The sequence below is a fragment of the Antechinus flavipes genome, chromosome X (genome assembly GCF_016432865.1).
Source record: "Antechinus flavipes isolate AdamAnt ecotype Samford, QLD, Australia chromosome X, AdamAnt_v2, whole genome shotgun sequence".
Taxonomy (NCBI): domain Eukaryota; kingdom Metazoa; phylum Chordata; class Mammalia; order Dasyuromorphia; family Dasyuridae; genus Antechinus; species Antechinus flavipes.
Window position 1 is genome coordinate 11,449,930 of NC_067404.1, and position 12,266 is coordinate 11,462,195.

At 39.2% G+C, this 12,266-nt stretch overlaps 1 protein-coding gene across 6 annotated transcripts in view; it reads left to right on the forward strand.

Moving 5' to 3' along the window:
- Positions 1–12,266, forward strand: part of CHIC1 (cysteine rich hydrophobic domain 1) — a 54,051-nt gene that overhangs the window by 19,530 nt on the left and 22,255 nt on the right. For 5 of the 6 annotated variants that reach the window (XM_051969286.1, XM_051969288.1, XM_051969290.1 and 2 more), the window contains one exon: positions 7,348–7,503. In XM_051969286.1, the coding sequence (XP_051825246.1) occupies positions 7,348–7,503 (156 nt within the window). Of the gene's footprint in view, positions 1–7,347; positions 7,504–8,218; positions 8,601–12,266 lie in introns of those variants that run through there. The other variant, XM_051969291.1, reaches the window with a different exon arrangement.

A 12,266-nucleotide genomic window follows, 5' to 3' on the forward strand; every position in this document is an offset into this window, starting at 1 on the left:
TTATATTTGCACTCGAGTAGTTATAGCTATTTGTAACTGTGATTCTGCTGTTTTAAAGTGTTTGTCATCCTGGCTCATTCGTAATAAATTCTTAGCATGGGATCCAGTTTGTCTACTGATAATAGTGGCTTCTTCTTCCTATGATATCATGCTGTACTATCCAGATCCAGATCCCTGTCTCATCTCCACTCCTAAACCCAAATTGTTTTTTTCAAAGACGGTTCAATCTGAGAGCCTAAATTCATCAAATTCAGAGCTTGCAAGGAGCCTTAGAGGTCATTGAGTCCATCTTCTTCATCTTACAGCTGGGCAAACAACTGCCTTGAGAGATAGTGACCTCTTTATGGGCATATACGTAGGAAGCAAGAGAACAAGAATTTAAACCTCAGCCCCCAACATAGTTTCAACAGTCTGCTTCTTGAGAATCTAGCCAAGTAGACTCAGGAAGAGTGTTTTGAGGTGAATTTATTTATTTTACTCTTTCATTTTTCACTTAAAACAAAAAGACACATTTAGATTAGCAAAGTTTTCTCTTTTGTTATATCTTTGTAGGAATCTTGCATCATTTTGGCATCTGCTTGGGACACACATGATTGGAGGAGAGCCTGGCTTTCAGGTAGCTTTGTTGTGCTGAACGAAGACTTTTCTTAGAGCCAGCAAACAATAAACACCATGGGAACTCCATCTTTTAATCAATTGTGTAATGGTAAAGATTGTTTGCTGTGTATTATGCTTAGCAGAAACCCGCCTGATTCTTTCCAGTTTCCTCATCAAAGGTGCATTTAAATGTGGAGATTATTCTTATGAAAATTTTATGTGGATTGGAAATAGGTACTTGGGTCAGCAATCAGTAATGTTTTCTTAGTTGCCTTTAAAGAATACGTGAGATTTTTTTCTATGCATTTGGCTTCTTTTCTGCCTTCAAATATTTTGAGAATGGATTTCTCCATACCCTCACAGTTGGGTTATCCTCAGCACTGAACTCCTGTGTACACTTTTATTTTCATTTCATTCATTCAGCAAGCATTTATTAAGCACTTATTGTGGGCCAGACGGGGAATTCAAAAACAAAAAATGAGTCCGGACCTTCAAGGAACTCATATTCTTCTGCAGGGATAACAGATCTTCACAGATTTCTGTCTGTAGCTTTCTCTATTGAGAGAGAGAAATTTCCATGGGAAAAGGCTACATCTGAAACATTTTGGTATGTTCTTATTGTCATTTTCTTTGATAAAATTATTTATTGTTTCTATAATTTGTTCTTTGCCTCTTTCATTCTTAAGGATTATATTATTTAGCCTCCATTTAAGTCTGCATCATTTCTCCAGATTCCCCTTGTTCATTTTAATTTTTTTTCACTTTGGCCTGTAAAGGATGTCTAAAGTTTTTTCTTCATTTGCTTATGAGTGAGTTATATCTTAGCACATGGTCAGGTTTTATAAAGGTGCCATGCGTAGCTCAGAAATCATTATATTAATTCTTTTGACTCCCATTTAGTAATCTAGCATATTTAATTTTTCAAAACTTAATTTAGATCCTTGTCTTCTTATTCATTAGATTTTTCTAGATTTGAAAAGGGACTCATTGAAATCCCCAACAATTTTTGTTTTGTTGTCTGTTTCTTCTAATTAAATTGACTTTTCCTAGGAGAATTTAAATGCTCTGCCATTTGGTGCATGTATAGTTAGTATTGCAGTTGTTTCATAATCTATGATGCCTTTAAGTGAATTGTAACTTCTTTCCTGTTTATCTCTGTTTATCTTTGACTATATCTGTTTTCATTGTAGCCTTGTCTACTTTTGTGAATTCAGTAGTGATACTATAGATTCTATACCAACCCCTCATTTTTACTCTTTGTGACTGTGTTGTAAGTGTATTTCTTTTAAGTAACATGCTTTCACTTTCTTTTTTGTTTTGTGGGCTAGTTTGTTGCATTCATATTCATTGATTCTATTGTAGGTTTGTTTTACCCTCCCTGTTATATTCCTTTTTCTCTTTGTCCCTCAGTCCTTTCTTTATAAGGAAAAAGAAAGTGGGGAAAGAGAGTAAAATCAATACCAGTAATCTGAACTGTTTAATCTCAGTCTTTTCTCCCTTCACTCAGCCTAGACCCAGTAACCTGGGTCTTGTCCACATTTTTCTAGCTCCAAAATTTTAAACCCAGCTTGATGATGAAGTCTTTTAAAATTTATAAAGCACTTTGTATTTTGTCTCATTGGAGTCTTACAAAATCCTGTAATGTAAGTGCTTTAGGTATTCATTATTTCCATTTTACAGGTGAAAAACCAGAGACTTAAAGAATGGAAGAGATTTGCTCAAGCTCACATAGCTAATTAGGTGTTAGTGGTGGAATTCAACTCCAAATCTTCTTGATTCTAAGCATAGTGCTCTTTTCACCTTGCCAAGCAGTGGATCACTATTTGTTTGCTTTTAGGTGAGACTGGATGCTAGCCACACACAGAAGATAACCTTGCTTTTCCTTCCCTTGAACATCTTCCTACCATCTAATTCCTGCTCCCCCAAGCTGGAATGGAAACCCATCCCCTTTTTTGTTCTCTTCTCAGGAGATTCTAAGTGGATGGAAACCTAGCTGTTTGTATCATTTTATACCCTGCAAGATACTTCTGTACCTAACTATTGGGTTTTCCCTGTCCTCTAAGATAAGATGGATGCTCAGAGATTGACTTTTTAGTTTAGTATTTTTTATAATAGCTTTATTTTTTAAAATACATGAAAAATAGTATTAAACATTCATTCTTTTTTTTTAGAATGCCACTTGTGATTTTATTTTATTTATTTTTTCTATTTTTTAATTTTATTATAGCTTTTTATTTACAAAACATATGCATGGGTAATTTTTCAACACTGACCCTTGCAAAACTTTCTGTTCCAAATTTTCCCCTCCTTCCCCCCAATCAACATTCACTCTTGCAAAAACCTTGCATTCCATATTTTTCTCCCTCCTCTCCCTAAACAGCAAGTAATCCAGTATAGGTTAAACAAGTCCAATTCTTCTAAACATATTTTCACATTTATCGTGCTGCACAAGGAAAATCAGATCAAAAAAGAAACAAAAAATGAGAGAAAAAATAAGCAAGCAAACGACAACAACAAAAAAGATGAAAATATTATGTTGTGATTCACATTCAGTCCACACAGTCTTCTCTCTGAATGTGGAGGGCTCTCTCCATCAAAAGTCTATTGGAATTGGCCTGAATTACTTCATTGCTGAAAATAGCTATGTCCATCAGAGTTGATCATGACATAATCTTGTTGCTGTGTACAATGTTCTTTTGGCTCTACTTCAGTTCATGTAAGTCTCTCCAGGCCTCTCTGAAATCATCTTGTTGGTCATTTCTTATAGGACAATATTCCATGACATTCATATACCATAATTTACCCAACCATTGTCCAATTGATGGGCATCCACTCAGGTTCCAGTTTCTAGCCACTACAAAAAGGGCTGCCACAAACATTTTTGCACTTGTGAGTGCCATTTCCTCCTTTAAGTCTCTTTGGCATATAAGCCCACTAGAAACACTGCTGGATCAAAGGGTATGCACAGTTTGCTAGCCCTTTGAGCAAATTATTCTCCAGAATGGTTGGATCAGTTCGCAACTCCACCAACAATGTATTGGTGTCCCAGGTTTCCCACATCCCCTCCAACATTCATCATTATCTTTTCCTGTCATCTTAGCCAATCTGTGAGATGTGTAGTGGTACCTCAGAGTTGTCTTAGTTTGCATTTCTCTAACCAATAGTGATTTAGAGCATTTTTTTTTCATATGGCTAGAAATGGCTTTAATTTCTTCATCTGAAAATTGCCTGTTTATATCCTTCGGCCATTTATCAATTGGAGAACGGCTTGTATTCTTATCAATTTGTGTCAATTCTCTATGTATTTTAGAAATGGAGATCTTTATCAGAATCCTTGGATATAAATTTTTTCCCCCAGTTTTCTGGTTCCCTTCTAATCTTGACTGCAGTGATTTTGTATAAAACCTTTTTAGTTTAATGTAATCAAAATTATCCCTTTTACATTTCATAATGTTCCTTAGTTCTTTGGCCATTAATTCCTTTCTTCTCCACAGATCTGAGAGGTAGACTATCCCTTGTTCTCCTAATTTGCATATAGTAAGGGTGACCTTTACATTTAAATCGTGAACCCATTTCAGTCTTATTTTGGTATAGTGTGTTAAGTTTGGTCAATGCCTAGTTTCTGCCATGCTATTTCCAATTTCCCCAGCAATTTTTATCAAATAGTGAGTTCTTATCTCAGAAGCTGGAGTTTTGGGATTTATCAAACACTAGATTTTATTTAGTATTTCTTTTCCCCCCTGATACTTTCATTTTATTGAGATTGAAGGCAATTATTTTTGAGAAATATCTGATTTAAGCCACATCATAAAACACTCTGTTGACACTTTTGGACTAAAGTTGAGATAACTTTTTAGTTTTAAATGATCAAATTTAAGAACTATTTTTCTTGGTAGGGAGGACTAGATTTGTGATTTCATCTCTGTAATGGATTCCCTGTAAAGAAATTTCCCCTACCAATGCAGACCACTACCTGTTAGCTATTCTGTACAGTTCTAGAGCTCAGGGATGGGGGCAGGTAGTTCTAAGAATTTAAGTTACTACCCCAAATTCACAGAGTCAATATATAGTTTAGTATTTCTTAAAGTGAATCTTAGAAAAATGAAGTGATTGCTCATAGTCACCCAGCTAAGATGAGAATGTAGAGATTTTTGACTCCTCCTCTGCCCAGCACTCTCTTTGTAACACTATCACTTTTCACAGAGAGACTTTTTTTGGTACTTGAAATATTAAATATTCTCTCAACATTTTCTTCTTCAAATCCATTTTCTCTTGAAGACTGTCAATTTATTTTGTCTTACACAAACTGAAAACCCATGATGCTATTTTAAGTCTGGGTTCCTAAAACCTGTGCTGATAGAGTCCAGATTTCATGGCATTCTGACAAGGGAGAACGCTAGGAAGCCTAGAGAGTAAACTGTTTGTTGGCTGAGGGCCAGCAAAAGGTTGGAGATGCCCAGCTTGCAGAGGCTGGCTATCAGACGATGGTCCCCTACTGGTGAGGGAGATGGGTTGGGGAGGTTCATGAAGACCAGAGTTGAAGGAATGGCAGGAGTATCCATATCACTGAAAGCACGACCGTATTTAAGTAAGTATAACTCAAGTAAGTAGAGTGTTTTCTAATCAACATAATAGTACTTAAAAATAAAAATTCTGCCAAGATCCATTTTAACCTATTTTGATTTTGACTATACTAGCTAATTAGTCCCTAGAAAGTTAAAATCACTGTAATCTGGCTCCAATTTTATATAAAATTAGACAATTACAGGTCTCCAACTAGTCTAACACTTGTATAAATTAAATTTTATGTATGTGTGTATAACTGAACAATTGTAGATACTTTGTGTTTCTATCAGAACATTTGTATTTCCAGGAACCTTATTTTTTAATGGAAATTTAAGCTAAATGTTGTTGAAAATCCATAGGATGTCTCTCTTTTGAAATAATTTTATGTTCCCTGTAAAGCTTCAAGCTTTTACCTGTTGATTGGGCGGTGTACCAAATTATAGAAAAAAGCAATTAAGTAAATTGATGTAAACTGGTTAGAAAAGTGATTATTTTTTATACTTAATAGCCTCGATGGCCCCACAACTGCAAATGATGATGCTGGGGTCTGTGGAAATTATGTCTCTTACATTCTTTTTATTTATTATATTATAAATGTAATCTTGATGCTTAAGGATGGAAATGTGGTAAGTGGTGTTACAGTGTTTGGATGGCTAGTAACTTCCTTTGATACCAAAATTGCTTTTCTTGATTGTATTTTTGTGACTTATCTTGTCCAAAGGTATCATTTCACCACTTGTTCGTTTCATGGCTACGCATGGGCTTTTTGTGCCCTAAACTTAGAAAGCTGGACAAGTTGATGCTGAAGGGGAATTGTTTCTAAAGTCCCGAATAAGGATTTTACCTTTAGGTGCTTGGCTTTCAGCACAGTACTCCCATAAATCTGAGCTTACATTTTCCACACAAATCTAATGAAGCCTGTTGTACCTACAACATTTGAATTGTTTCTATTCTTGTCATTGGTGAGACCCCAGAGGTTCTTTTCAAGAAAGGAAAAGGATAAAATGTGATCAGAGAAATGTGAAGTCTAGGAATTTAAAACTATCTTATGGTTTGGAGGATGTACCTTTTAGATCAAGTTTAACTCACTCATTTTACAGAAGAGGAAACTGAGGCCCCCCAGAGGGCAGCTAAGTAGTCCATTTGTCCAACCTTTAAGCCTGGTTCTCTGCATACTGGATTAAGTGTCCTTTACCACTCAAAGCAGCTGCTTCTCACATGGCATATTAACAACATATTTATGAATTTAATTCTTGGCAAATGCTTAGCACTTACTTGGCATGTCAAAGATTTTTTGGGGAGGAGAGAATGTTTCCCAGAAGCACCTTATTTTTGAACAACACTAATAATAATTCTAGCCAGCATGTAAGTAACATGTTTTACATGTTTTACAATCTTGTGAGGTAGGCAAGGCAACTGATCTACATCTTAGAGATGAGAGGATTGATGACTATTTTTTTAGGTACTATAAACTTCATTAATCTAATATGTATCAGTGATATCTGCATTCTGGCCTTCAAAGATGTTCCCCTTTTGGCTTGAAAGAGGTAACATGACTCAGGAGGTTGTTGGACTTCATCTTCAAGGATTTTTCCAACGTGGATTATGTGATCCTGTGACTGGCTTGTTCAGTTATGGAGTGAAGCTTGGAGCTCAATCTTGTTCTCGGGCTCAATTTTCTTTCCTCTTTGTCAAGCTATATTTAGGTCCCTGAATATTGAGAGACCACCAAATTGATTTTTTTTCAGTTATTACTGAATATTAATTATTACTCCTGTTGCTTTGGCAGTGTCTGGGAAATTGAATTAGAATCAATGAATGATTCTTATTTGTGAGGACAAATTGTTAGAAAACAGGCATGTGCCCATTTCCTAAGCTCTCAAGGGGGTTGTTTAATATTATTATTTACTATAAATACCACTAAGAGCTACTTTTTTCTACTGGCTTGTTTTTCATTCCTCTATTATTGGAAGAGTTGACTAACTTCTGTGGAAATGGCCTTAGATCCTTTTACTTTTTAACATTATCTAAGCATCTTGTCTATAATAATTTGGGTGGTGAAAGAGAGCACTGCACACATTTGGTTTGCATGTGATTAAAATAATAGTGATGAGTCTTGGTGACACATTTTGATTTGGGAGCCTGTCATCTGTAAATCATTGAAGAGCTCTGCTTCTCCTGCAGGTGGCCCCAGAAGAATTCAAGACTAGTGTTGGCCGTGTGAACAGCTGCTTACAAAAGAACCTCCCAGTCAGCGTCAAGTGGCTGCTTTGTGGCTGCCTGTGTTGCTGCTGCACCCTGGGGTGCAGCCTGTGGCCTGTGGTTTGTCTTAACAAAAGAGTGAGTACAACATGTTAAAGCACAGGGGCTACCTTTGGGTTACGTTTTGCCCTTCATGATAAGCCCAAAGGGAATAAGCAAAATAGTCATTCCTTTGTGGTTTCCCTAAAGCACTCAATCTGAGACTGAGGATGGATTCTGTGAGTTATTAGTCTCTGAGGAGGGTGTGTGTGTGTGTGTGTGTGTGTGTGTGTGTGTGTGTGTGTGTGTGTGTTTTCAAATGTAGGATGAAGATTATTCAAAACAAAGTCAATAAAAATTTTCAGGTTTCTCTTATGTGTTGGGCATCGGGGATCCAAAGACAAATGAACTAGTTTCTGCCTTCAGGGAGATTCCAGTCTACTAGGGCATGTCATATATTCACAGAAACGTAATTATAAGGATCCCAAGGGGAAGAGAACACTATCATATGGGAGCCATTGGGCAAGGCCTTCCTTAGGAAGTAGTGCCTGAGTTGATCCTTGAGGTAGAGGCAAGGAGTGAATGCACTCCAGAAATGAAGGATAATGTGTGCCATGGTGGAAGAATGGACTGTGACCTGAGGCTGTGAAAGAGGAATAATAGGAAAGTAGTCATTCAAGGTATGTTGGAGTCAGATGGTAGAAGGTTTGAAATGTTAAATTAAAGAGTTGTTAATCCTAATAACAACCAAAGAAGTTTAGACTTCTAAGAGTCCTTAGAGATCAAATACTCCTATCCCCATCCCTTTTTCCAGATGAAAAAATGGAGTCCCAGAGGGCAGATGACTTGGCCATAATCATACAGATGGTAAATTGTTAAGGGGCAGGTCAATTCTCCGAGAACCTCCACAGCTGTGGATCATAACATCTGAAGGAGATGCAGGGCAGCTTTTGCTGACACAGGTGTTGCCGACTGGGAATGAGATAAATTGGAGGCAGAGAGAAGAAGAGGGAGGTCAGACAACGCCACGGCCTCTCAGTCAGAGAAGTCAGAGAACAGCAACTGCCTCTCAGTCTCCCTGTATCATCCCCTCACAAGAGAAGATCCATTCTGCAGGTCTGGGTTGGATCTCCAGCAGCCACTGTCAGGTGGCTCCCGTGTATTCCAACAATAAATGGCTAGAAATTGTAGTCGAATTCCTTGATTGATTTCTGGTTTGCTGAATTCAGTCCATTCTGACTTCTGAAAGTTGGGAAATATGTACCCTTCCCAGGTCTGCGATTCCTCTGGTGCTCTGCATGATGGTTCCTAGATCCCTGAAAATGGTTTTAGGGCAGCAAGGTGCTGCAGTGGATAGAGTGCTGGGCCCAGAATCAAGAAAAACTCTTTGTGAGTTCTAGTCTGCCCTCAAATACATAGTAGCTGTGTGACCCTGTTTGCCTCCGTTTCCTTATCTGTAAAATAAGCTGGAGAAGGAAATGCCAAATCCCTGCAGTATCTTTGCCAATAAAGTCCCATACAGATTCAAGAAAAGTCAGGCATAACTAAAATGACTGAGCAGAGACAGAGATCAGCCATGTTACATCCTCTGGTTCTTTCAGTACTCAGGGCCGCACTCCCGTTGCTGACGGGAATATAAGGGAAATGTTTGTTTCTTCTTTTGTGATGTGTCTTGGCCTTCACTTCTTGACTGGTCATTGTTTTCCTGTTCTTTCCAATCCAAGAATCATTCTTGCCAGAGAAAACAGTGTTCACATAAGAATGGAGCAGCTCCTGACTTTAGTTAGTCCTTGCCCTGCTCAGAGGCCACTGTCTTCCATAGACAGTAGGGGATGTCATCAGCATAGGGAGGCAGCTTGGCCCTTTCTCTGCCATTTAGAGTCTTAGAGCATTGCCTAGTGCCCTGTGAACTCACTTAACCAGTGTGTGTCCAAAGAGGGACTTGTACCGAGACGTTCATTATCTTGAGGCCAGCTAGGCCATGCCTCCTTGTACCATCATGTGTTCCCTCATGATTTGCCAGGAGCAGATAGTGAGAAACATTTGTTTTACAAAACCTTGGAGGCTCACTCATGTTCTGGCTGCTCACTTCAGGAAGAGAGATCTCCCTCTGATGGTCACCAGGCACCTGGCTTCATTCTTTCTCCCCTGGTCTTTTGTGGGTGAGCTTTCCTTGAAGGACAAGCAGCTGCTTCCTCCAGATTCTTCCTTCATTTGCCGGTCTCCCGGTGTACTGTACACCTCCTTCCCGCCTTATCTGTGTCATACTCTTACCCTCCAGCCTTTGGTCCCAGGGCATAGTTCCTCTCTGCCTCTTCAGAGACCGTTTGTTTTCACTTTGTAGCTCTTTAGTTTCTTAAAAGAATATTTCATTGTTCCTGAGATGAGGACGCTCATCACAATTCCTAAGCTGTGGTGTAAGAACAAGGTACTGATTCTCTGGGGTTTACTGTAAGCTTTGTACTCTGTGCTTTGTACCCATAACAGTCTAAGTTAAACCTGCTTGGGCCTTCTCTCTTCACATAATGTCATAATGCTTGAATTTAAGTCCTTAGTGATTTAAAATAGAAAGGATCTACTGCTTCTGCTCATTAACATGTGTACGTTTTTGTGTGTTGTCACTAAGATTGTATTAAGGACACAACACCCTTTAATATGTGGCTCCTGCTCAAAGTCTCCAATTAGCTTTCTTGACCAGCAGCAAGTCTCAGTGGGCTCTTTGCAAAAATCTCCAATCCAAGGCAGGAGGACTCAGTAGAAAGGGCACAGGTTTGGGAGTCTGAGAATCCTGGCTTCCCCATGGCCTGCATGGCTGACATTCTAAGTCAAGTGGTCTCTCTGAACCTTAGGGTCCTTATCTGTCCTATGTGGAGCAGGGACTGCATGGTCTCTAATGCAGGGTCTTTCAAGCTCTCAGCCAATTAGCCTGGAATTATTGCCTGAACTCAGAAATTTTAGATTATTTAAAATAATTGTGATGACAGATCTATTTCTAGACCTTATCACATATTGTCTGTTTTTAACTTGTCTTCATTGATCATGAGTAAAGGAGAGGGAGGGATAAAAGAAGGAAGTGAAAATAATTATTTCACACAGAGTGAAATAAAGGGAGAGGGAGGAAGAGGAGAGAGAGAGAAGGGAAAGTGAGAATGGAGAGAATGAAACAGGGAGAGGGGACACAGAGACAAAAAATGCAGATGGAGGAAATTGACCCTTAAAGTATAGACAGGCTGATCTCCCTCTGGTTATGTCTGCATTTTTAAAGTTTAAAAAGAAAGAAGAAAAACCCAAGCTATACAGAAACAAAACATTTTACTGAATGGATAACCATGGAGTCCCCACCTGAATTTCAGTCTTTGAAATAAGAAAAAATAGTTCTGCCTGGTGTTAAAGGCAGTCATGCCATGGTGTGGCTCTCCAATCACACCTTAGCATGTTTTCTGGGGAGAGAGAGTCAAAGAGAAGCTAGTGCCATTAACCTTTTGTACTGAGGACAAGCGGCCTAATGCAACGATAGAGAGATATAGCCTAGGGATTCAGTCACCAAGTACTTAATGAGCACCGACTGTGCTGGCTAAGAAGGAAACAGTTTTTCTTATGTTTATGTTCATGTGTGTGTGTGTCAGTATGTGTATGTATGTATGTGTGTGTATATTCATGTATATGTATGTAATTGATATCAGTATCCATATAGCTTAAGTGTAAAGTTAATAAATGCATGTGTAACTCCACACATATGCAGCTATGAACAGAGACTTATGAATCCAAGGCAGTTTGGGAGGGAGGACATTGAAAAATTGGAAGATTCCAGAACGACCAGACAGAAGATGGCACCTAAGCAACAAGTAAGGATTGGAGGGAGTACGTGGAGAAAGAAGGCCAGACTGGGGGTAGGGCCAGGAGGTTGAGAGGGGGAAAAATGATCAGGGAGGCCAATTCCTCTCCCACAGGTTTTTTCATTCTCCCTGCTCTTGGCAGCTGCCTGCCTTCTAATGAAGCTGACCATCTGTGCTGGTGGAGGGAATTTCCACATCCAAGTTCTCTTACAAGTTGTAAACCAAAACCACAGCCAATGTCTGTCATCCTAGTTTCCTTAGACAGCCTTTCTCAGCCGTTTCCCCCATTCCTGGGGTAGCTCCATGAGATTCCTCTTCATTATTAGTCTCAATATCCCCCAGCTTGGAGCATAGTGCCCTGCACATAAAAACTGGCTGTTCGGCACCTGAAGGAAGGATAGAATAATCATCTATCCCTTTGCTGGGCCCCAAACTATAATTAGCATTTGTATAGCATACCAAGAGCCAGATACTTTTCACGTAACCCCGCCTGGCATGGTCTTGTCATTGAGTCATTTCAGTTACGTTCGACTCTTTGTTACTCCATTTGAGGTTTTCTTGGCAAAGATACTGGAGTGATTTACTATTTCCTTTTCCAGCTCATTTTACAGAGGAAGAAACTGAGGCATACAGGGTGAAGTGACTTGTGCAGGATCACAGAGGTCCCAAAGGTCAGATTTGAACTCAGAAAAATCAGTCTTCCTAATTCCAGGTCTAGCCCTCTATCCACTGTGTCACCTAGCTGCCCCTCAGACAGGTCACCAAATTGCTAAGTTTCAGGGTTGTCATTGATAACCAGGCCTTCTGCCTTTTGGGATTGTTCCATGTCACCATTAACTATGAATCTCACATGTGCTGATTGCCAGCGAGATTGCCTTTGGGAGATTCCAGTACCCACGCACAGTTAGCACAGACCTGCCTTTGTCACTTGGAACCCTCTCACCGGTTTAGGTTGGAAAAGATGGCCATGGGCAGACTGAATCCTTCTCTGCCCAGTGCCTGGCTGGAGTTGGTGTTCCTCTGACA